Source organism: Siniperca chuatsi, linkage group LG7, assembly GCF_020085105.1.
Source record: "Siniperca chuatsi isolate FFG_IHB_CAS linkage group LG7, ASM2008510v1, whole genome shotgun sequence".
Classification (NCBI taxonomy): Eukaryota; Metazoa; Chordata; class Actinopteri; order Centrarchiformes; family Sinipercidae; genus Siniperca; species Siniperca chuatsi.
In genome coordinates, this window is record NC_058048.1 from 3678873 (window position 1) to 3704535 (window position 25663).

At 39.4% G+C, this 25663-nt stretch overlaps 1 protein-coding gene across 14 annotated transcripts in view; it reads left to right on the forward strand.

Annotated features, from left to right (window-relative positions):
* usp32 (ubiquitin specific peptidase 32) overlaps positions 1 to 25663 on the forward strand; it is a 79314-nt gene that overhangs the window by 32911 nt on the left and 20740 nt on the right. For 4 of the 14 annotated variants that reach the window (XM_044202495.1, XM_044202499.1, XM_044202501.1 and 1 more), the window contains 14 exons: positions 1430 to 1548; positions 2509 to 2668; positions 11619 to 11750; positions 11937 to 12044; positions 12333 to 12448; positions 13500 to 13562; positions 13960 to 14043; positions 14165 to 14226; positions 14352 to 14454; positions 15477 to 15696; positions 16165 to 16346; positions 19459 to 19599; positions 21647 to 21812; positions 25340 to 25497. In XM_044202495.1, the coding sequence (XP_044058430.1) occupies positions 1430 to 1548; positions 2509 to 2668; positions 11619 to 11750; positions 11937 to 12044; positions 12333 to 12448; positions 13500 to 13562; positions 13960 to 14043; positions 14165 to 14226; positions 14352 to 14454; positions 15477 to 15696; positions 16165 to 16346; positions 19459 to 19599; positions 21647 to 21812; positions 25340 to 25497 (1814 nt within the window). The remainder of the gene's footprint in view (positions 1 to 1429; positions 1549 to 2508; positions 2669 to 11618; positions 11751 to 11936; positions 12045 to 12332; positions 12449 to 13499; positions 13563 to 13959; positions 14044 to 14164; positions 14227 to 14351; positions 14455 to 15476; positions 15697 to 16164; positions 16347 to 19458; positions 19600 to 21646; positions 21813 to 25339; positions 25498 to 25663) is intronic. The other 10 variants (XM_044202502.1, XM_044202506.1, XM_044202503.1 and 7 more) reach the window with 8 other exon arrangements.

The window sequence follows — 25663 nt, forward strand, 5'->3', positions numbered from 1 at the left end:
CCAGTCCCCAGACCTGAATATCATTGAACATCTGTGGGGTGATTTGAAGCGGGCTGTCCATGCTCGGCAACCATCAAACCTAACTGAACTGGAGATGTTTTGTAAGGAGGAATGGTCCAAAATACATTCATCCAGAATCCAGACACTCATTACAGGCTATAGGAAGCGTCTAGAGGCTGTTATTTCTGCTAAAGGAGGCTCTACTAAATGTTGATGTGATTTTTCTGTTGGGGTGCCCAAATTTATGCACCTGTCTAATTTCGTTTTGATGCATATTGCACATTTTCTGTTAATCCAATAAACCTCATTTCACTACTGAAATATTACTGTGTCCTTCAGTTATTTGATAGATCAAAATGAAATTGCTGATCCAAACACCCAAATATTTATAAATGAAAATCATGGAAATTGTCAGGGGTTCCTAAACTTTTGCATACAACTGTATGTATGTTAATAAGTCAAATGTCAATGAACTGCTGTTGTTTCATTTATTGGAATTTGAAAGCCAGTAGAATTAAGAGGTATTTTCCCCACTTTAAAATTCCCATTTAAAGTTTTCCTCAAATGATAATCCTCACTGTTCCTGAAAATGCTGAATTCATCCAAAATTGTCCCAAAATTTGACTGAATTGATTTAAGCTTTTGAATATGTTATTAGGGTTCTACAAAGCTTAATCTTCATGTTCCGCTCACCCTTAAAAGTGCACGCAACAGAAATTTAAGCTCTTTGATTGGATGTTTTGTGCCAAAGTGCCTTGGGACTTGTGTTTACTTCTCTATTTATGTTTTTATATTCACTTGCTTTCGACTTTTTGTCAAAGTACCAGATATTTTCTAACACAGTTGCTCATCTTTTGTACTGATGAGTCAACCAGGAGAGGTCCATACCCATCCGTGCCTTGAAAAACCTGTCAGCTCACATTTGTACTTCCAGAACTCTAGATGCCCAAAATAACTCCTACAACTTCACAATTATAGCTAACTTTATCAAGTCACATTGGAATGGGCTCTTTCGGTTTGTCTGACTTAGACCTTGTTGTAGGAGAGTAAACATGGACCTCACCTATGTTTTATGGTAGACATAACTTCACTGGTGTTTAAATTGACGTAAAAGTACATGTAGATACTGACAAAAATGTCCCTCCTAGATGAATTACTTATTTCATTGTTCAACATCCATGATGGTATTAAAGTGTTTTTTCATGTCCACATTTCTCTCTCTCTGTCTCTCTCTCTCTCTGTCTCTTCCTCATTCTTATTCTGATAGTTGTGGTTGATGTGTTGCAGGCAGTCTAATCCATCTGGATATTATTGACATTGTAGCTTCTATTGTCCTTACAGCTGCCAGTGCAAGAGGCCTGCCTTCCTGTGATAAAGCTGACACTGTGTGTGTGTGTGTGTGTGTGTGTGTGTGTGTGTGTGCTCACAGACCTCTTCAGTCTGTTTGCCAGTGATCTGGGTGGCTATGCTGCAAGGGAAGATATAGAAGCTGTTCTGCAGGTCCTGGATGGAGAAGTCCCGGCTTCCCTCAAGAAGTGCTTCAGCGAGGTCAGCAAACACCATAGCCTGTCTGTCACCACATGGACACACATATGAACATTTACAACCATACTTGTCAAATGTTTCTGTTAACTCATTTTGGACTTGGTAATAACAGTACCAAGTGAGCTACAGACTGATAACTTGCATATCACCCACATTCTTTCCTTGGCTAATATAAGTTTGTTTTGGTGGTGTTTGTCATATGCATGTCACACACATACAACAGCTATTGTTATGAGTTTCCCACATGGAGCCAACTCCACAGAGATGACACAACGTTTGGCATTACAGCGAGTTATTAGAATACAAAAGTGCCTTTCAAATCACAAACAAATTCTGAAAATACAACACAGTAAAGTAAAAAAGAATGATCCAAGTCCTCTAATATTGGATATCTGCCGATACCAAGTGCGATCCAATACTTATATTTACCTAAATGTTGATTGAATAAGTATCTTACACCTTAAAATAACAGCTGTAGCCTTCTAAATTTGGCCCACCTTATTTTTCACAAGTTACCTGATCCAAGTACTGAAGGTCCTGATTCAAAACTAAAAAGTTGATAATCTTAAATTATTGATATGATATGGATGATTTATGGAGTTTGACTGGGTGAATGCGCATTTCGATTGTCATGCTCACAGCATGTAAATTATTAAAAAATGTGTCAGGACTTTACATTTCAGCTCAGTAATAACAAGTTAATGACGGGGTAATATCTTGGGAACAACAGGCACCTTAAAAAAAAACAGCAGCATCCTGTGTATGTATACTGTCTATGTGTACTCATCATTTCATCACTGGTCCCATCATAATCAATCATCATCATAAAGCTGGTTCCTGGCAAATGAGCAGTTAGACCGGAACACATAGGGTCACAGACAGATACGGACTAGAGATACAGCAGACCGTCTTTCTGCTTTCGACTGACTGATAGCCTAATTGTGTGTTTGTGTGTTGTGACAGGGTGACAAGGTGAACTATGAGCGCTTCAGGAACTGGCTCCTACAGAACAAGGAGGCCTTCACTTTGTCCAGATGGCTTCTGTCTGGAAGAGTGTGTGTCACGCTCACTGATGACAGCGACACGCCCACCTTCTACCAGACCTTGGCTGGCGTCACACACTGTAAGTCCCAAAAACACTGTTAATCAATGTGTTTGCATATACTGTATGTCCACTTAGGCAAATATGTTTCCTTGTCGATGTTCATACTCAGCCGTATTAATAACATGCCCAGAGAATTTGAGTTGGTGGCCATTTAGTCTCTTGTTCAATAGTTTATACAATACCATAAACTCCTAAATAAAAGCCAGTCTTCATATAATGGCCAGTCACTAATAAATGCTTGCCATACCTGTACTATAAATTCCATCAGTACAACAACAGAGTCATGTCATACTCACCAGTCTGCTCTGAGTAGCACAAGTTACATCGCTTCTTCTTTGCCATTTTTGTCGGTCTGTGTTAAGCTACTCTCAACGAAACTCAACACTTTTTGCAGATGTTTCCCATTAAAGCCTACCAGAAAAGGGAGGGGTTATGCCCTTGAGCCACTGGAAAGCTTTTAATGTTAAACAACTGCAGGAAAAGTTGGGTTTTGTTTAAGTATCTTAAAGGATAGGTTCCCAATTGTTCTCATTCCATGCAAAAATACAATGCAAAGTTTATCTGAAGCTTATATGAGGCTTCAGTTACTATCCTTCCACTGTAGCTCAAGAGGGAAACACTGTCTGTGGAAACACAAAGAGGGAATTTTAACAGTAACCTTGAAAGATATCCACTCGATTTGTCTAACTCAGACTGCTGAAGCCTCATATTAGCTTCAGATAAACTGTGGTGGGTTTTCTCCCCCATCACTTCCGTTAAAAGAACATTAGGAAGGGAACTTTTAATGACCACTATGAACGGGATGAATGATTACAGCAAGCAAAACCTGTTTGTTCATATGGACCTGAATATTTTATTTAATTTTTGAACCTATCCTTTAACACTGATCAAAAAAGGCAAAGTAGAACTGTGTGGCTAAGTGTAGAATCTACACATTAAAAGCCTACCAGGAAAAAGAGGGATTATGCCCTTGGAGCTGCTAGAAGGCTTTTAATGTGAAACATCTTTGCAGGAAATGTTTCATTGACAATAACTTAACACCTGTCAAAAAACACAGCAAAGTAGAACCGGATAGTTAATGGAAACAGTGTTTCTGTTAGAAAGATAAACTAAAAAGAGTGGCGAATGTGACATGACTGTTGTTGTACTGATTTATTGTCAGAATTATTTCTGTGGAAATGGACATTTGGCTAAAATTATTAGACAGTAATTATTGCACTAACAGCAAACTGAATCAACAGCAAATTAAAATGGGAGCAGATCAGAAAACAGCGAGGCTTCTTATTAAAATATGAAATATATTGTACCTATAAAAACAGTGAACATTAGGGATAAAGGCATGTTCCTAATATAAGCCTATTGCAAATAAAGGCCCAGTTCTGTCTACTTTGAGAATTTAGAGAACATGCAGAAATACTTGACTAAAGTCTTAAAATATCTCTAAAACTAGTTTTAGTTTTATTTCTAGATATTTGTTTACTTTGATTTTAAAATGTTGGCCAAAGATCCAGTGCTAGGACTTGAAAATACTTACATTTGCCTTTTTCAGGGATCTGCAGATACGTTGCAGTCCAAGTATGCGCTTCATTCTGCCATGCCTTTGTGATGTGAAGCAGATAGTTCCCCTGCTACATCTTCCTCCCCCTTCTGCCTCCCTTGTAGAGTGCAGATGTCTCAGGAAATACCACGAATGGCTCACAACAGTTGTTGAAGCTCAGATGAAGTCATTGCAGTTTTATACACTTGCTGTTCTTCCCCCCATCAGTGGCAGTGAGTGCCTTGGGAAATGACTGACAGGCTCGACTAAACACCCTGATTCATTCACTCTCCTCTCATTCAATTTTCCTTTTTCATTATACCATCTCTCCTTCACCAAGCCAGGTTTCTCTCCTCCTACTGCTGCCTTCTATATCCATTTCCTCTCTGTCACACTCAGCTCTGCACCATGCAGACTGCACTAGTTAATGTGATCGTAGAGGCTTGATAGCTGTGAAATCCATATTTCTTTTATTTGAAGTACTGACAGCTTCAACTGCCAAGGTTGACTTTAAGTAACTGAAGTATTTGAGTGTGTTGTGTTATTCTTGCCTAATGTTAATGGTTAAACTATGAAATGACTAGAAACACTGAATGGTATTCAGCTGCTCAACAATTTAATTGACCTGTAAATCAATTGTAAATATATTTTTCTTCAAGGTTGTTTCTTCTATGAAAATGACCTCAGAAAATCAGGTTACGGCAAATCAGAAAGTGTGTAAATTCCACACAGAAATGTTGCCTTTCTTTATTAACTGCTGCTTCTTGATGTCATTATACAGTGAGTTAGCTGTCTCTTTCAAACCAACATAAATTGCTGTTGACTGGGAATAGTTCCAAACAGGGCAGAATAAACAAAAAGAAGATTTATTATTATTTTTATGTGTGCTTTTCTTACGTTTGGTTGATTAAAAGCCTACCCTGTTTAAAGTTTAGATATTGCACACCTGGCTCTACACCATCCCCACTAAAATCTATACAACCCACACTACCCACACTACCCACCTACCGTTGATTCAGCCTCAAATCTTTCTAAGAATTATTAGAAGAATTCTAATTTTGTGATGTGACACTGTATGTATTAATGTAATGTACTGAAAAATGTGCAAAAATTAAAGGCTCACTGAAAAGTAAATGAGAGGTTTATCTCATGTTATCCTATAGAGGCTGAAAAATAAATCAATACAATGCAAAAAGTGGGGCTGGTATCAAACAGCTTTTCCTTTTAGTACCAACCGAAATGTGTCCATATCACAATATTGAAAACTGTCAAGTTCTGAAAGTTGGCATCAAATGTCTGGTCAAATTTGGAATCTTGTTTACTTACTCACTGATCACATAGTTGCTGATTTAAATAATAATTTTGTCAGTTTTAGCCAATTTGATTGTATTTAGCCAAACTTCTTGTACAGCTACTTGTGTTAATGTGACATTTAACATTTGAGAACTTCAGCTTCTTTTGTTCAGTTTTAAAAAAGGTTTTTGTTTGATTTGTGTTTGCATGCATATTAAGAGGTATTGAAAGTGTTTTGTTGGGGATGCACCAATCCAATATGCCAGATTGGCATCAGTGCTTATACAGATTCTTATTTTTTTTGTCAATTTCATTATAACATTCAGTGTTGAGTTCCACACATTGAGGTATACAGATTTTATATTTGAGGAAACTGCTGCTATCAGATTGGTTCTTGGTATTGGCAAATACCCTTAGCTGAGGTATCCATATTGGTATCGGGAGAGAAAAAGTTTGTCTTCGCATTTGTACCAAAACTCAGGTATTGTAACTGCACCGGCAGAAAAAAGGGTTTTTATTATATTGGTGAATTGGGTCTTTCACAGTCTTCCTCTTTTTGTTTGACTGTGGTATGTACAGTATGTAAGATATTTAGATTTGTAAGTCCAAGAGAGGTTGTGTTGTGCTATACAGTATGTGGTGACATTTTCTCATTTCATGAGACCATTTATTGTAGAAATTCTTTAATTTTTCAGTGCCATACATATTTTAAAGACAGTACTTGGAAAATATAAAAAACATACAGTTATATAGTTCTTTAAAGTTGCAGGCCAAGTAAATTTAGCCGGGCTTTATTTTGCCAATTAAGGACAGAGGGCTGGAAAGAACCTGTCTTATCAAGAGAACCTGGACACTGCTTTTAATCTGCCTGCTCCCAGCTTATCCTCTTAACTTTGTGTCTCTGTATATATGTGTGTGTGTGTGTGTGTGTGTGTGTTGGAGAGAGAGAGAGTGACTGACACACTCCTGGTTCATGACTCTTTCCCGGACAAGAACGTAAAGCTTGACTCGTGGCAGAGCTTAGCACAGTGAATCCTCTGCTAACTTGCTAGCCTCTGATACTGTCACAATATTATGAGAGTAGAAATCTGTGGGAATAACAGCCATCCAGACAGGATGACGTAGTTTCTGTGAGCAGTTATTACGGGGAGTTTACTATGGTACATGCTGGCTGTGGCAACACCTCTCTAAGGATGTTCCCTGGATAATGGTATGGTATTTCTGCTGTCACTCGGAGAGAGTAGCACCTCTAGGTGGGTATCATTCCAGACAAGGCACCTACCATCTGATTAGTTTTGTCGTTGGTTTGAAGAGAAATTAATAGGAATTTATTGTTTTCATTGTTACACTCGTGAGTAGGGCTGGATATCAAAGCTCAAAACTTTTTGGTAACAACTGAACCTTGTAGAACTCAAACTGTCAGGTACTGAAAGCTTGCATCAAATGTCCTGTCGAGATTCATACGCTTGTCTTTTCCATATTTTTGATCACATGGCAGATCAGTTCTTGAATAATTGTATGTGTTGAGACAACATTAGAGAACTTTCCATTTGGTATCAGCACCATATCGTATTGGCAGTAGTATTGAAAGATTTCAGTGAATACCCAGCTCTCTTTGAGAGGCATATTGTGCTTTTCAAGAAATCCATATTAGCAGTGTTTGCCTACAGACCTTTGGCTGAAGAGTCAAACAGACTGCTGGTTCTGCTGGTGTTCTGTATCTTAAGGTTGGCAGGAGTGTTTTAACACATTTTAACATCTGTCATCATTACAAAGATTTGAAATTCAACAAAGAATGACACTGCTACACTGCGCTACACTGGTGTTTGTAGTCAGGGTATTGAGTTTTATAGATTAGCAGTCAGATGGTAGCTACCCTACCATTCACTGATAGTCAGAGCTTGATACATCTGCTTTTTAGCCTTAGCTTTATTGTTTAGGACCACAGTGCATGGGTGAGCGTGCGCTTGTTTTATGAATATTGCTTAGGAAGTGTTCTTCCCTGGTTTTTGTTGAGTTAGCAATGTCCAACTGAGTTTAAAGATGGAAAGGTAGTCACAAGTCTCTAATGCTTGCTCCTGCCTTAGTCCATAATCCTAAATAATTTATTAGTCTCATATTATTTCCTCCATGTCATCTCCGTATAGTCCCATTCACCTTCTTAATCATTGATTTTGTACTCAGTGCTCCCTGTTAGTCTGTTTAAGTTAAAACGTCTGAGCCCGGAAACAGAGTTGAACAGTGGCAGTAAAAAGGTGATTGAGGGCTTCTCAGTCAGGCCAAGGTCAACTGTCCTGATGTTCACCGCTGGACTACAGGGAATCAAAACCTGGATGAGAGAGGAACTCACCCCTCAGGCAGTCCATTCTCCAGGTTGCTGCTTCACCAGCAGCCGACCACAGCCACCATCATCCCATCTGACTGGAAAGTGTGACCAATAGCTGCTGAAAACAAGCTTTCAGGAAGGTTGTTTCAATAGCCCGACTGGGAAGCCACAGACCACTTTCTGCCAGGAATTGACTGCCATTTGATTTGTGTCTCTGTGTTTTAACACCTGTCATATGTATCGGCTCCATGCCAAAGGCTAGCTGGCGAGCTGCTGAATCTTATTACCTTAAGTTGTGGATTAGCATGTTGAAAGGAAGAGGCTGGTTCAGTGACCCTGGCAGCGCTCCATATGCTATATTGGTCTGATCCGTATCACTCTGTTACAAGTTGAGTCAAATACCATTCAACTCAGTGGCCATTATATAACCCCACCTTGGGTTTGCTGTGGTATCATGACCGCTATCATGTTTACTCTGCTCCTCATTAGATCACAACATGTAAGCGCTCTAATTAACAACAGTATAAATAGTTTACGTAATTTGTTGACTGAATCATTTAACTTGGGGGTTTCCACTTTCCACTGGTTGCAACAAATGATTATTTTCCTTATCAATGACTTTGTCTAAGGTTTTGTCGATTAATTGTTTGGTCTATAAAATATCAGGAATAAGTCTAAACATTGCTTGTTCTGTCTGACCAACAGTCCAAAACCCAAAGATATTCAATTTACATTGACCTAAAACATAGAAAAATAGCAAATCTTTACAAAAGAGAAGCTGTAACCTGTTTGAGATTTTTGCTTGTCAAATGACTTACTGTAAACGACTAATTGACTATCTAAATTGTTGTTTATTCATCGTCTGTCAACAGACTTATTGATTAATTGACTAATCCTTTTAGTACTAGTTTCCATCAAGCATGTGTGTTGTTGTTTATTGTTTGAACGTGTCTGAAGCCTGCTGTCCTGCTGTGGAAACCGACTTATTTTTCAGTTTTAGTCTGACCTTGAATTTAATTACTTCAGATACAACGAAGCACCACTATAAGTAATGATTTTCTACGCTGTTGTCACAGGGATGTTTGGAGGTTTTGTCATACACATTAATATAAAAAGCTAGCGTATCGAAGAAGAGAAGATGCAAAAAAATATTCTGATGAACCTTGATGTCACAGTACCTACTTCTGCTTCTTCTACTGCAGACTGTATTGTAGCATTCATGTCCTGCTTCCACTCACTGTTACATAACTCCACTCCACCAGAAAGCCCAAATAATAAAGAACACCCAAGTTCAGATGGAGCCTGTTTTGTATGTAACCCCCTCTGTTACCATAGCGGCTCATAGAAACACCTAGAGCTGTAACTACCGATTATTTTCACATTTAAACGGTCTGCTGGTTATATTTTTACATTAATCATCACTAATAGTCATTCGGTCTATAAAATGTCAGAAATCAGAGAATTGTGCTAAAAATGAAATGTTGACCATCTTTAGTCTGTTCATTTTGTCCAATCAACACTTCAAAAGCCCAAAATAGTCAGTTAACTATCATATCTGACGAAGAAGAGCAGTAAATCCTTGAATCCTTGAACCTGAAACCAGAGAATATTTGACATTTTTGCTTGAAAAAGGACTGAAATGATTAACAATTAATCAAAATAGTTGATTTTCTGTCAGCTGACTAATTGATTAATTGACTCAGCTCTAAATACACCACAGGGTACACATGGATTGAGACAAATTGATTAATTAAACCAATGAGAGAAATACCGTCTTAGGAGGAAAGCATAAATTATGTAATTTTGCTACATCTCTTGAATATATTTGTATAAAGATAGCTGATGGGAACCTGCACTTATTCACAGTTAATTTAGCTGACATTTTAGAAATCTGTGTAAAAAAAAAAAAAAAAAAAAAAAAAAAAAAACTAATGGAAACTTGAAAATGAAAATCTTGTAGACTGGTGTGTTGGAGAAGGTGTGAAGGTGGACTGTGCCATGAGGCTAAACAAGCCGGTAGAAAAGACTGAAAGTTGACTGTAGAGAGTAGAATGCTGACCAAGCTGTTGGTTATCATGAACGACACCTTCCACCCCCTTCGCCACACTCTGGTCAGGCCGATTCCCCTAAGGTGCTCTGCTGAGAGCCACAGGAGGTCCAGCAGCTATTATGTGAAGAGGAGTGTATCTCACCGTGGGGTGGTGTCCCTGTTGTTCTCCGTACTCCCACACTGCCACAACAGCTCTCCACCCACCAGTCACCAGCACCAGTCTTTGATGAATACATATTTTCTTGCTGCTCTGCACTTAAGCACCTTATTCATTATTCGTTATACCTTGTAGTTAATACTTCTGTCCATTTTTATGCATTTTATAGTGTTACGGTTCTACAATATTACATTTAAATATTATTCCATGACATTATTGCATCATACTACATACAGTGTATTATTGTTATCTTATATGCAGTATATAAACCAGAATCACAAATTTCTCTTAAAGGGCTTTACAGTCTATACAACATACGACACCCTTTACCCTTAGACCCTCAGTTTGAATAAAAAAAAAAAAGAGACAACAAAACAAAAAACTTCTAATGAGAAAACCGAGAAACCTCAGAAAGAGCAACAGAGGAGGAATCCCTCTACCAGGACGACAGCCGTTCACTAAGTGTCGCATAGACAGAGTAGCAGAAGTAAATTTACAATAATGAGAACAGAATGGCAGTATTAAGTAAATAAAGTACAGGTTCCACCTTCTCAAATGTTAGGATTTGCTGATTGTTTTCTGTTTAATATCATTCTGAACTAAATATGACTGTTGGTTGGACAAAAAAACAAAAGCTTGTTGCCTTTGCTCTGGAAAAAAAATGATGGTGATAATGATGATTTTCCACTATTTTCTGACATTTCATTGACTAAACAATGTAAAAAAATATCAAAAGATAATCAAAAGTAAAATAATTAAAATAATTGTTAGCTGTAGCCCAAATAAACTATACATCACTATATTATACTGTGCTATAATACTTTGCATTAGCTTAGAATATTCTATTTTGTTCTATTTGTATGTCCTTATATTTGTATACCTCTACCCTTTATTTTACCTCATACTTGTTACAGTGCATCATATTCATTTATCACTTAACTTCTGCAACTAGCATTAACTTTAATATGATATTGTCTACATACACTTTATTCTACCTACAGTATAGTATACAATATACTGCTACACACCTGCTAGCTAGGTATTTATTATAAACACTCTTGCTACTTGAACTCACCTCTGCCCCTACATCATGAGCCACACCATATATGTTAGTTTTTAAAACACTTAGTATTGCACTGTTTGTCACTGTGCAGGTATATTTTACATGGACATACTTTTGTTATTGTATTATTATTTTCCATTATTGGTAATGTCTTGGTTGTGTGTGTTGTCAGTGTGAAACAAAACATCCTCTAGAAATGATTAGCTCTATCATGTCCATCAAGTCTTTAAATCTGTCTAAAAGTGAAGGTTTAATAAATGAAAGGACAAGGATGTAGACGTCTAGTCTGCAGTTACAAGAGCTTGGAAAGTGTAGAATAACAACTTTGTGTGTCCTTAATTGGAATGACCACCAGAGAATGTCAGTAGGCCACATTCACTTGCAGCTCAAACCTAAAGCTTAAGCCTTAAGCTAAAGTAATGATTCCAGTAATTTAACTTTCACTTGTTCTTACGTTTCTGAACAACACTACAAAACTCAGGGAACTGATCCTCTTAACAGTGTTGCACTCACTGTATTTTGTATTGTTTCCTGTCCCGCAGTGGAGGAGTCAGACATTATAGACTTGGAGAAGCGCTACTGGCTGCTGAAAGCCCAGTCCAGAACCGGCCGCTTTGACTTGGAAACCTTTGTCCCACTGGTCTCTCCTCCCATTCATGCCTCACTGAGTGAAGGTGAGACAATATTTATCTGTATTTTTCATATGTCTCATGGGGGTGTCAAGTAATACATCTATAAATTAGATCATCATGGCCCTATGTAGGTATTCAGGCTTTTAAATTCAAGCCCTCACCAGTGAATACAGCCCTATTCAACGACTTGTACAAGTATTATCTGTGTTTGGCGATCTTGTTTTCCAGGCTTGTTTCATGCCTTCGATGAGAATCGGGACAATCACATCGACTTTAAAGAGATCTCTTGTGGACTCTCTGCATGCTGCAGGGGGCCCGTTGCTGAAAGGCAGAAATGTAAGCCGTGCTGTGGTTTTAAATCATTATAGATAAATAAATCCCAGAGGCTTCACATAATCACACCAAGCTTTTTTATCCTAAGAGGTGCAGTCTATTTCTTCTTGTTAGCTGCTATCTGGAGTTTAAAGTTGAAAAGCAAAAATGTTTTTGGAAAGTGTTGCTGTAGGTCATTAGTGCACAATCACTGAATGTTTTTGGTGTTTGAGATTACATTTGTCAGAAATGGAAACATATTGGATTTCCATATTTGTATTTCACCACTACACCGCTCTCTTTCACTGCCAGTTTGCTTCAAGGTGTTTGATGTGGACCGTGATGGGGTCCTGTCTCGAGATGAACTCCATGAAATGGTCGTGGCCTTGCTGGAGGTGTGGAAGGACAATCGCACAGACACACTCCCTGTAAGTTCTCACACACACACACACACGCAGAGATCATAGCTGTAGGTATGGACTGTATGTGGACAGAGGGCCCTGCTCTACAGACTTATCAAGGTTGTTCTAAACATCAAACATTCCCTCATTTTGTATGTTGTCTCATTGAAACCTCCTGACCCTCTGGTGCTTACGTGTCTAACTGACATTGAAGGGCACATTCTCCTTTTTATAGTTTTTTTTTTTTTTTATATGGAGCCTAGAAAAAAACATTTTGTGACAAACAACAGTTTATCCATGCGAAAGCACTTCTGTGCAGCATCTCTGGCTGTAGCTAAAGATCCCAGATCCGGTCGGTGAGCACAGGTTTTGGTCTCTGTACAGACACTATGGTACCAAACTTTGCAACCTCAAAGTGACAAGACTCCCGGGAGCTGCACACGATACTTCAGCACATAACTGAAATACTTCCAGCACATAGCTCTCTTTAAAACCACAAATTGTCGTTTTTACGTCTTTGACTGTACAGGTTAAAAAAGGGGGATGCAACGTGTTAGTTAGTTAGAGTTGTTAGTAGGCACGTTTTCCAACATCGGAGAGAGCTAGGCTAGCTGTTCCCCCCCTCTCCCCCTTATGCTAAGCTAGGCTAACAATTTCCCGGCTCCATATATGCACAGACATGAGATTGATATTGATCTCCTCATCTTATTCTCAAAATAAAAGAGTATTTCTTAAAATGGTAAACCATTAGTTTAAAGCCAAGAGAGCTGGTTTGAGCAGATGCCAGATCAGATATATTTACGGTTATGATTTCATGGCAGTTTATTTAAAGGTAATGCAGGCTGATGAAAATGCTCTGCAGTCTATAATGACAGAACAGAGCAGGGGTTGCCACAGGAATTGAAATTGAAAATATTCTATTATTATGGTATTTATGGCATTGCAAAGAGACAGATATTGATGATCATCCCAGAATCTTACCAATTACTCAGCTCACATTCTTTCACCCAGGACTCCAGCAGTAGCTGGGGTGCTTGGTGTTTGCTACTTAGTGCTAATATACTTTGTTACCTTACAGGAGCTGCACAGTAGCGTGTCAGACATAGTAGAGGACATCCTGAAGATGCATGACACAACCAAGGTGAGACACAACTCTTGGTGACAGAATCATTATTGACGTAGCTGTCAGAAAGTTAATCCTTTGACTTCTGCCCCATAATATAATTTGATTTTATAACCTTGATTCAGAGAAAGTCAGCAGCATTTTACACTCAACTCCAGCTTCAACCTGCTTCACATTCATATAGTTCCACATATTGTCACTGGGAGCTGCCTAGTACACCTACAGCAACCTTCTAGTCACCTGCCTTCTTGTCTTACCTTGAAGCTATTTTCACCCACAATAACCACAGCAGATGAATAGATTTCCTTCCATCCTTTTCAAGGTCTCAAAGCAGTGTATATTTTGAGAACAGTGTATATTTTGAGAAAAGCGAATCTGAGTATGTTGACATTTGTGTTTGTTGACTCTTCACCAGCTGGGTCACCTGACCCTGGAGGACTACCAGATCTGGAGTGTGAAGAGCGCTTTGGCCAATGAGTTTTTAAACCTGCTTTTCCAGGTCAGTACACCCACATTCTGTAGTTGTTCAACTTGTATTGGTGTTGAAATTGAAATACAGTATTTATTCATCACCATTTTCTGTGTGTTTTGTATATCTTTGTGTATTTGTTTTGGTCCAGGTCTGCCACATAGTCCTGGGGCTCAGGCCCGGTACTCCTGAGGAGGAGGGACAAATCATCAGGTACATACCTGTCCTCTTTATCTGTCATGTCAATGTATACAACTTTGAGAAATCCAGTATACTGTTTGACCTAATGATTGTTTTCCATTGTGTTTGTGTTTTTCTTTCTGTCCGTGTGTGTGTAGGGGCTGGTTAGAGAGGGAGAGCAGACATGGGCTGCAGCAAGGTCAGAACTGGTTCCTCATCTCCATGCTGTGGTGGCAGCAGTGGAAGGACTATGTTAAATACGTAAGTCAAGTTAAACAAGGCGAAATGTGTGAATATAGTAATGAATTGATATTAATACTACATAACCTTTTCACAGTTCACATTGTACTTAATAATGTCATAGCCAGTCTTGCCTTACATGCAGTTTATTGTTGTAAAGGACAATTTAGATTTAGAAAAATACGGTGCATTGGTGCTTTTATAATTAAAGTCTCAAAGCATAAATATTAGATATATGATATGGGACAGGGTTGTGACAATGTTACTATGCCTCGGTCGACACAGAAGTGGTTAGTGGCAGCTGTTACTAGGAGCAGTTAATGGTTTTCATGTTAATTGAAGATATATGATGATTTAAGTGTTGTTATATCAACTTACCTGTACACTTGTCGTCATTTTTCTGCCCATTTATCCGGCTCTGTGATGGATCTGTTGATTTTCCAGCTGGGAAAACAGCTGCCAGTGAGCACAACAGTAGAACTACTGGAATCACTGCAAAAATCTGAGATGTATATTCGGCTATATTATTCTAATAATTTACTGTCAAAAAATATATGCAAGAATCATTTTAATGTTACATATTGAAAGTAATACTTACGTTACAAAACAGATTTTGCTTAATAAAGACATGATGACAGGTGTTAGGAAAGGTAAGCCTGACTGCATCCTGAAGACTGTTTTCCTTACTGTAGAGACAAATGTGATGCTTAACATATCTTTTCTTATTATACTATTACAAACCCTGCTTGGCTACTCACAGGCCATTCAATAGGGCTAATTTTTCCAGCTCAGACAGAACATTAACTGTTCAGTAACTGTTGTAGTTGACATTTATTGTTAAAATAGTGTGTCCTATTTGAAGAGACTTTACAGATTTCTGTAACTTACATTTCATTCAAACCACTTTCAAAACATACATATCAGTTTATCAGACCAGGTTTATCACTGCATCTTGCACAATGACATCACACTGGGACAGAAATACTGACTGTCATGAAAGCAAGCACCACATTAATCTCAGATATCACTTTAAACAATGACAGGGCAGTCCCTGCTGTTATCTTCCTGTCCAGGAGCAAAAGGGCATCGTGGTGGAGCAGCCGTCCATCCTGAGCTCACTGCGAACTCCGATGGCCACAGCCACTATAGAGCCCATCCCACCAGACAAACTGGGAGGACTGGGAACCTTCAGCCCGGTCAGCCCCACTGAGGAGAGGTCACCTGATGCCGTGTCCAGCGCCTCGGAGGCTACAGAGGCTACCGGTCAGTCAACACACTGCACATAACAGTAGATAGCATATAAAAACAAAAATCCAACAATTACTCTGACTGCTGCTGGTGTATATTTAGGGGAAAAATCAACATATCTTCAGTGTCCCCACCGGTTTAATTCAGTTTTTTGCCATTTATTCAAAAGCTTCTTTCCAAGTACACTGCTAAATAAAAAGACAATAAAATACATTATGCTGAATTTACCATGTGAGCCATTATAGTACAGCTATACCACACCCCCATCAATGCTGGCCTTCATTAGCGACTGGCCATTATTTGAAGACTGGTTTTTATTTGTTCGTGCCAGCTATTATTTAGGACTCGGCCATTAGTTGAATACCAGTTGTTATTTTAGAATTTACAGCATAATAATGTGTGTGTTTGTGTTTCTGTGTCATTTCTGTTTCTTCCTCCCTGTATGTGTGGCCTGGTTGCTCCCTCTCATCCCTTTCCTCCCAGCAGCCCTGAGCCCCCAGGTAGCTCCCTCTGCTACAGAGAGTTGTTTTGCCCGTCAGCACAATGTATCGGACAACAACAATCAGTGTTTTTCTGGAGCCAACGGCCACCTCCCCTCCCAGCTGGCAGCACAAAGACCTGGAGCCATCGACAACCAGCCTCTGGTCACAACCGACCCCATGAAGGCAAGGGTGTGTGTGTGTGTGTGTGTGTGTCTGTCTGTGTGTGTGTGTGTGTGTGTGTGTGTGTGTGTGCGCATGTGTGATTGATTGCTGCTGTTTTGTACGGAGTCATTTTAAATGTATGTGTAGTTTGTGTTGAAAGTCTCACACAGACTGTATTTTGAATTCAGTAAGCCAGTTTACATTGCAGTGTGGTCAGGCTGACATTTTATTTGGATGCAGGTCAGGTGCAAACAGAAGAGTTGTAAATCATCAATATATGATTGAAAATCAATCAATATTAGAACTGTTAACATAACTAGTTATGAAGAAACAGCTAATGCAGTTTTTATTCAGTGAAATGGTCTCAAATGTATGGATTTTTTGATTTTAAACTAATCGTGTATAAAGTAAAAAAAATAAAGTATCCAAACATTTTTTAAAGGAATAGTTCAGGGAAATACGCTTGTTTGCTTTATTCCTGAGAGTTAGACGAGAAAATACAGAGCTCGAGTCAGGATATGGTTAGCCTAGCTTAGCTTAAAGACTGGAAGCAGAGGAAAACAGTTGGTCTGGCTCTGTTCAAATTTCAATAGTTTGTTTAACCCATACATTAAAGCAACTACAAGGAACTTTCATTTTGTGTTGAATTTGGCGGCCCCTGTGGACAAAAGCGGTAGTGTTTCCACCACCTCTGTCGTTAAGATCTTGATCTGGCTAGTGTTTCCATTTGTTTTGGAAGTGAGTGAAAGTAAGACGCTACTTATTTTTAATACTATTTTTCTTTTTTAAACCCAGCTGTTAGCAGGATGAGGTAACGTATCTATTTGTGGCTCTGTAAGATTAATAACTGTAATATGACGACGGTGAAACAAAGTCAACTTTGGTTTAGTACCGTTCATACGCCGCGGTTACATGTAAGCCAACTAACAACAACGAACAGCTAACAGATTTGGTTGCTCGGTAATATTCATTTTGTTGAGAAAGTTATCAGCGTTCCCTAGAAATGTCATGTCTTCATAATAATATGCCAGCAGCAAGATACAGCTCGGTAGCAAGGCCAACATAAAAGGTTACGCTATAAGCCAGTTGTATTACAGTAATGTCCACCATGACCTCCATGGACTGTACACAGCCAAATAAAAAAGACATGTTACATTCCTGTCTGGGAGGAAGAGGGCCCATTCAGGACCGGTTTGGAAACCTTTCAAATCCCGCAGTTCTCTCCATCTGTTGAATGACCGAGCAAGGCTGACTCGTGTTTTCGCCCGTGCTCTGTCACTGTCCCTTTCAGCTGTTTTTTGTTCTTTGGTCAATTCTTGGCTTTTTCTCGTTGCTGATCCTGCCCTAGTATCAGCCACAGAATATAACGTGGGAAATAAAATCCCCCTGCTTCCTTTTAACTGGCTAACGGACTACTCGCTGCGAAGCTTTGCCTGGGAAAATGTAAGCATAGGCTCTTTCTGTGGTGCGTGCCGTAAATCGTTTCGTCTGATTTTGAGGGGAACTGGACCAGATGACAAATAGCAGATAGAAATAGCCAATCTTCTCGCTGATGGTGTTGTTTCCTTATGTGGGTCATATAGAGGCATCAGTATTAAATTGACTCATAACCAGTTAAAAACTCCTCGTCGTTGGTTTAATAGAAAGTGGTTGTGGTTTTATAGGTAGTCCCATGTTGGAACTATTTATTATCAAACAGCAGCCTTGCACAGTGACTGTGCGTAGCTTCGTGAAACAGAGACCAAAACCTAAACTGTATCTCACCAACTGTATCTGGCGTCCTGGGCTGTTGCTGGAGACACTGCACAGAAGTGCTGGGCGGATGTGTACATTGCTGTTTGTCAAGAAGTGGCACCATTTCAAAAGTCCTTTGTTTTTACATTTCTGTTCATGTACAGGTTAAAATAACCCAAATAATAACCTAAGGTACTGTACATTAAATAAGACAGCTTTAGGGTTGTTGGTAGGTGTTGGTAGGTTTTTAACTTTGGACAGAGCCAGGCTAAGCTAAGCTAAGATAGCCATGTCCTGACTCTAGCTTTATACTTAACACACAGACATTAGAGTGGTAAAGGTTTTAAATAAGTGTATTTCCCAAAACGGGGCTTTAAAATTAGAGAAAGCTAATATGATTTGAGAGTAATGCATGTTTAAGAAATAAAGGGTTAATGTAAAAAAAAACATTGTAGTTCAGTTAAAGGGACATATTTATGGAACACTTGTGAGGAGCTCATGATGTGTAGCACGATTTGTGAATCTAAAAAAAAGTTTAAAAATAATTTGATGAACAGATAAAAATGTATAATCAAAAATAGCATTTTGGCATCAGCATGTTTTTTTTTTAATGTGACTTTTTAACAGCAGACATATTACAAATTGTAAGAGAGGGGTGTTATAAGCTGCAGCTTCAGCCTGCACCTGTTCAGTCTGTAAAAAAGAATCGTTTTGTGTTGTGTTTGGAGCAGTTTGTGTAATTATTTGTGGCCCAAAAATTGTTTCAGTTCCAATCATGACAACCTGGTGGTTACATCAGAAAAGCCACATCCCACAGTCAGGAGCTGATCATGTAGCATGGATCATACATCATGTTCACAGCTTTGCTTTGGCATATGTTTGACATATGAGAACAGTGAAGCTACTTAGTCTCAGAGAAGACTCAAGTATCAGTACATTCCCCCTGGATTTGCTTTCTGAACCAAGCTGAGGACAGTTCACAGCAGTCAGCTGCATTTAAAAGACAGATGTGATCCAGACCTTTTGAAAGACAATAAATGCAAATTTCATAGCTTGTTCTTCTTTACAGCATTTGCAATCTTTAGCACATCTAAAATAAGACAACAGTGTGTTAGGAGAATATTTTTGCCAGCTTCTTCTTTGGTTTGACAGAAGAAATGATCTGAGATTCCCAATTAGGAGGCACTCCTCCTCTGCAGGCAAAGGCTGTCAGGGACCAGATGGTGCTTCTTTTTTCCTTTGTCTTATCCCTACATTTTGCTGTAGACATGATAGCAGGCTGCCAGCCTGTGCATAGCATTAGGATACTGTGTCTGTCTATTATCTGTAATTCAAGTAGGCAGAATAGTGTCTTTTGTGCATGTATTTAAATGTTGGTGTCTGTGCTGTGCCCCTGCAGGCCCCTACGCTAACCATGGAGGGTGGCAGGCTGAAGCGCTCCTTGCAGCTGGCACCTGGTAGAGACTTTGAGACGGTGCCAGAGCCGGTATGGCGGGCGCTCTACCACTGGTACGGTGCCAATCTCAGCCTGCCGCGACCGGTGAGTGAATCCAGCACACCCACTCAACAGCTAATGAACCTCACGATCACTGTGATGCAGGAGGTATTAACATCACAGAATATTCAGCAGAGCTGTAGACTTGAGACTTGAACAAGTCCGACTTAAAGGATAATTCCGGTTTATTACAGCTTATTTTTAAAGAATTTTCAAACAAAATCCAACAGGGAAACACAAGCGGCCAGCGATCAGACAGGTTTAATTAGACGCCAGCAGTTTATCAAGATTATCTAAACGACTTTATTTGGAACTAAAACAGAAAGTGAAATCAGTACAAATCCCTCATTGCACAGGAAAAGTGTGTGTGCACAGCCACAGTATAGTAAGTACAGTAAGTTGGAGTTGAACCAGGAAGTCAGTCTTGAGATTGAGATTAATGTTTACAACAAATGGGTTGAGTTATAATGTTACCGTTCGCCTTAGTTTTCTCCTCTAAATAAGTTTGACTAACATGGAGGTTTATTTACAACCTGTCTGATTGTCTGACTGCTTGTGTTTGTTGACCTGTCAAACTCGTTTTTAGTGATGCCATGCTCCCATTTCTATGTAATTATCTTGACGTTTTTACCAATTGGAATGATGGATAAAACTATTAAATTAAAACTCAAATTTTAAGTCCTGACCTGTTTTTGACCTGGTAAAGCCCTTTAAAAAAGTAACAGGCATGCCTTGCAATGCCACATACCTTGAATAATTAATTAAAAGGCCTATGCATTGGTGTTAGCTATGTAAAAAACACAAATAATACAGTATTGAAAGGAAAATGTTCCATTGTAATGGTCAGCATTCAGGGACCTGAAAGGTCAGACTTAAACTTATTTGGAAAACATTGTAGTGATGTGTCCTTGTTACCAGATGTCAGCAATTAACTTGTTGAGTACAAGCTTAGCTGACAAAAACGATGGCCAAACCTCCAAAAAAAGTTATAATAAACAGGAATTATCCTTGGTCAGCATTCAGAGACCTCAAAGTCTTGCAACTGACTTGCAGTTTACTTTTAAAGACTTGAAACTCGACTTGGACTTGGTCTCGATTGACTTGAGACTTTAATTGGACTTGTCCGAACAGTTCTGATTAACCGTAAGATGAAAACACTACATATTGTTTTTGTCTTAAAATCTCAATAAAAATGATTCTGACAGCGTAAATGACTCTCTTATGGATGCTTTGGACCCTTAATATGAATTTGGGCTAAATGCAGTGGTTTGAATCTGCTCATAGTCAGATGCCAGTATCTGTAATTACCCCTGCATTATTGTCCACAGTAGAGCTCAGTATGAGCTATGGAGATGGAAGGGCCACCTAACCAAGACACACTGCTCAAGTCTAGTCATGTCACAAAAATTGTCTAAATATGACCACTACGCTCTTGTTCGGATACCCTTCACAGGTGCTTTCACCCCTGAACTGTTTAGTGAGGTTCAAACCAGAGCTGGTTTGTTTTGGTTCGTGTTTGCTAGTGTGAAGTCTGTCATTCGGACTCTGGTGCAGACTTAACAACGGCACAGAGTCTGCTTGAAAAGGTGGGTCTCAGTCTCACGCACTAAACTCTGGAGCATGATCAGCACATGGATTGTGGGAACTGTCAAGGTAACCATGGTAACACATGCACGTTGTCATGAGAGTGTGGGTATTTCCCCTAAGGTGTGTGTCCTACATGTACTTTAGTAGTTCCTCATGTACAAGAGAGAGAAATGAAGTGTCCACACAGCAACTGATGATGCAGGATCACAGTCACCAAATGCAATGGAGTTACCCGACAGTCCGTATGAGTCCAAGCTTTCAGCTTTTGGTTCATTTGTATAAAGTCTGTGTGAACATGTAACAGACCTTAACTAAAAGGCAATAATGTATCATTTTTTTGTTTGGTGTGGACCAAGTAAACTAAACTACAGGAGTGAAAGCAACCTTAAAGACAAACCCTAGTCAGAGGTGTCCAGACTGATCAATGCACTCAGTGGTTTCCATTCATGAAAAGTATAAAACTCAACTTGCAGAGACTTGAAACTTTCCCTTCCACCCCTGCCAGGTTATCCTGGAGAGCAAGACAGGCCAAGCAGAGCTGGAGCTCTTCCCCCGCTACCTCCTGTTCCTTCGTCAGCAGCCGGCCACACGCACCCCCCAGTCCAACATCTGGGTTAATATGGGTATGACCAGCCTGCGAATGTCCCCGCCATATTTGCCCCCACCAAGAGGTAACGTAAGCCTGCAGCAAGACCAGAGCAAGCCGTCGACAAATGCTTCATTGAGCTACCCCGCACCCCCCTTTTTAATCCTCTTAAAGTGGACTGATCCACTCCTGGCAGTGCTATGGAGTGGGCAGTGGAATGAACTAATGGCCCATGAAGGGGAAAGTCTGCTGATTACTCTAAAAGTTGCATAAGTCAAACCTTTTCAATCTTCACAGACCTTGCCATTCAAATATTACTTTTGACGACACTTGTTCTAGTACTCTACACTCCTCTGTATTATTACTATACTGAATCATAACAAAAAGTGTTTGAAACAGTCTGGTACATGATGATAATGTCAGGAAAGTCTGTACTCCCCCATTCGGATTTGTGCTTTGTAAAATCACTCGTTTTGTTTTTTTAACACCTGAAAACTGACCAAATGTGTCTCAGTCTAATCCTGCTCTGTTTCTCCACTCAGAACTTTCTGACCTGTCAAAAAATGACAACACACGAAAAAGAAATTCAGGAAAAGAAATCACCATAATTGAGAAAAGCAAACGAAATGAAAGTCCACTAACTGGCCCCATATACACCTGGTTTAAAATGCATTACCGTGAGAAGCTGCAAGTCAACATCCCGTTGCCACAGGTGGAAATGTCACAGCCAGTATAAACATTGTTTCCATGAGCAGGAATGTCATCACAACAGGAAGAAATGCCATCCCTGTGTGTAAAAATATGATCAGCATGGCCTCTGCCTTCTACTGCAAGGATAAGGTTCCATGAAGTTCAGAGTGACAGTGCTGTCTAATCAATGTACCAAAATATATCAACCCTTATATATGTAATAGCTATTATATAATAGTCACCATTTATGTCACTTGTCCTCCAGAGAGATGTAGAACAGGAAGCTTTACTAATGTAATGTTTTATTGGCCCCCCCGATAGATGGATCTGTATCAGCCCAAATCTGATCCTTTCTTTGCTGTGTTTTGTCCGCTTCAGCCTCCTAGTGTTGCAGCACTGCTCTCCTTTATCACTGCTGGTCTCCACAGTGCGAGCATTGAGATGCATATGCAAGTGAAAATTAGTGTGTGAATGTGAAACGTATTTGGGTGCACCGGTGAGTGACTCAGTTCTGACACTGAAGTTGGCAAAATACACGGATTCACTGAACTCTGACGTTAATTAGCATTAGCAAAGAGCAGTGTACAAAACAGTTTCCCATTTTTAGCCGGCACTAGCCATCACTCTTACTGATTACAAACATGCTGGCGGCAGGTCATATCAGCTGTCGCTAATTAATGTTAATTATGTGAGTAACTTGATGGCAGGCCAAAATTAAACTTGGCTGTTGTTGCGTTTGTGTGCTCTCTGTAGTCTGTGTCTGTACTCAGAGTATAACCTGGAACACCACTGTACAACCGCGAGTGGACTGAGTGTTTTAGTAGTTCCAACGCCTTCTCTCTAGCTGATAACACCCCGTCAATTTCAGGTGTGGCATTATGTGTGCATTAGAACATGCTTAAGGCGAATGTGACAACATGCCCCCTTTAAAATTAAATAAAACAGATTAGCAAAGATGGCTATTAATATACAATTGAATTGTATCTATTTGTATTACTTGTACTTTTATGGTCGCATTTTATATGGGAGAGAAAACACAAGAAAATAAAGAAAAGATTTTCACCCTTTTGACAGCACATACATCACATTTAGAAGAAAACACTGTAAATGACTAAAATAAGCAAATTAAGAAACACATTTACCAATCTGACCACACATACTTGGCATAAAGAAATGCTGCATATACAGAAAATACAGAAAGGCTGCAAAACAAAACAACAGAACTGAGTTACAACACAGTAGACCTTTCTGTGGACACTTAAAATGATGAACATGCTAGTAATTAATTAAAAAGTAAAAGGCTAACTCTGAGTCGACAGTCAATATCTACAATTATATGGGACAACAAATACAGTCGTAACAGTTTAAAGTGTCGCCCGAAAGCTTTTATTCCACACTTCTCTTCCAAATTGTTTTCTATATGTTTTCTTTATTTGGATGTGTTTTCTTAGCTCTCTCAGCCACCGTGGTTTTAGGTCAGAACCAACCTGTCAGTGTGTTAGGTCTCTTATATGATTGCAGAGTTGCCAAAGCTTGTGAATGCTTGTTCAGTTCCATGTTCAAGCTGGCTAGTTTGAATACCTTTTGTCTGTTTGGCCTTCGTCTGCCTTCCCCAAAACCTGTGCTGTTGGTCATAAGTCAGTCTGCTTGTATCCAGCCAAGTGACAGATGACATTTGGAAATACATGTCAATGCTTTTAAAATGTGTTTAATGATGGAAGATTCTCAGTTAATTCAACCCCTGGCTGTACAGTAACATCACCTGCTGTGTCAGTAATCACTGCCACCTCTTCACCAAAAATGACATGCAATTATGGCAACAGAATGCAGATAGATATGACACATGCAATAGTTGGTATCAATTTAGCAAGTGCAGACACCCAGAATATTTGAATACCAGGTGTAAATGAGGTTTCCTTTCCTGTCACTTTGTTTTATGTAGGTTGATGACTGCAAGCTGTACCAAATCAAGGCATTATATTTCAGTCACTTCCACTTCAGTCAATTCAGGTCCAGTGTACTCACAATGGAAATCCTATATATAGACCCACTCACTCACACAATAATTGAAGCTGGATTTCACTCCAGTGTTTATTATCCCTTTGATATAACGGTAGAAACTGAAAATGCCTCACTGCAAAAAGAAAGTAGATGACAGAGCATAAAGTGTACACAGTTGCTCCAGTGTAATCAGGTTGAGGATGGCATCAGCGCTCAGCATGAGAGCGCTGGTCCAAATCAAGTCAGCATATCAGGTTTCAGGCCACAGCGCAGACCTGAGTCCCCAGTGGAGGTTTGGCTTCCATCATGACTCATACTCTGTCTGAGCAGCGGCTTGTCATTGCTGGCCATTAAGAGCCTCTCTCCTGCATGTGGCCAAATAATCTAAAATGGATCTAGTTATGCATCATATTCCGCATAATGTCTTCCTGACAGCCTGAGGCAATAGTAGAGCACTCGAACAAGTGTAGAGGACGGTTCATTTCTAATTGAATAGCAAAACTGTGTCGATAGAAAAAAATAACATTTAAAATCAGAGATTTAATTCACTAGTTTTATCATTCATTTTGAAATCAAATGCAGTTAAGTGAAGATTTTAAATTTATTTAACAGGACTAATAGTGATTGGTTTGTATTTGATCTAATCCAATCTGAGTCCACTAAATCTACTAAGTTGATTGACCAATCAAGTCTGCGCTGCTTGACAAAAAAGCCCTTTCTTGCTGCTTCCTTACAACTAATCCTCGGTCACCAGAATGCTGTTGTTGGTACTGATCAGTTGTTTGTATCTGTGAGCTTGTGCATAAGCCGAAAGAAGAAATTTCAGTTGAGTTTTAAAACACAGTTGAAGTCCTTCCAGCTAAGAAAAAGTGTGTGTTTGGGTCAGTTAGTGAATGTTTCTGTCCTCTTTGTGCACCTTAGCAGGTAGCGTGCCATCCCCCAACGCTCCTCTGAAGAGGGTGTTGGCTTACACAGGCTGCTTCAGCCGCATGGGCACCATCAAGGACATCCACCTCTACCTGTCCCAGAGACTACGCATCAAGGAGGAGGACATGAGACTCTGGCTCTACAACAGTGAGGTGGGCCGCAGAGCTGTCACAAGAGCCCCCATTACTTTTATACAGTTGGCTTTTATGATATATCAGATATTGGTCAGCCAGTATATGACACAATACTTCATAAGGATGGAGGAAGTGGATAATGTTTGCAGGAGGCTCACTACAACACTACATAATTATGAAAAAC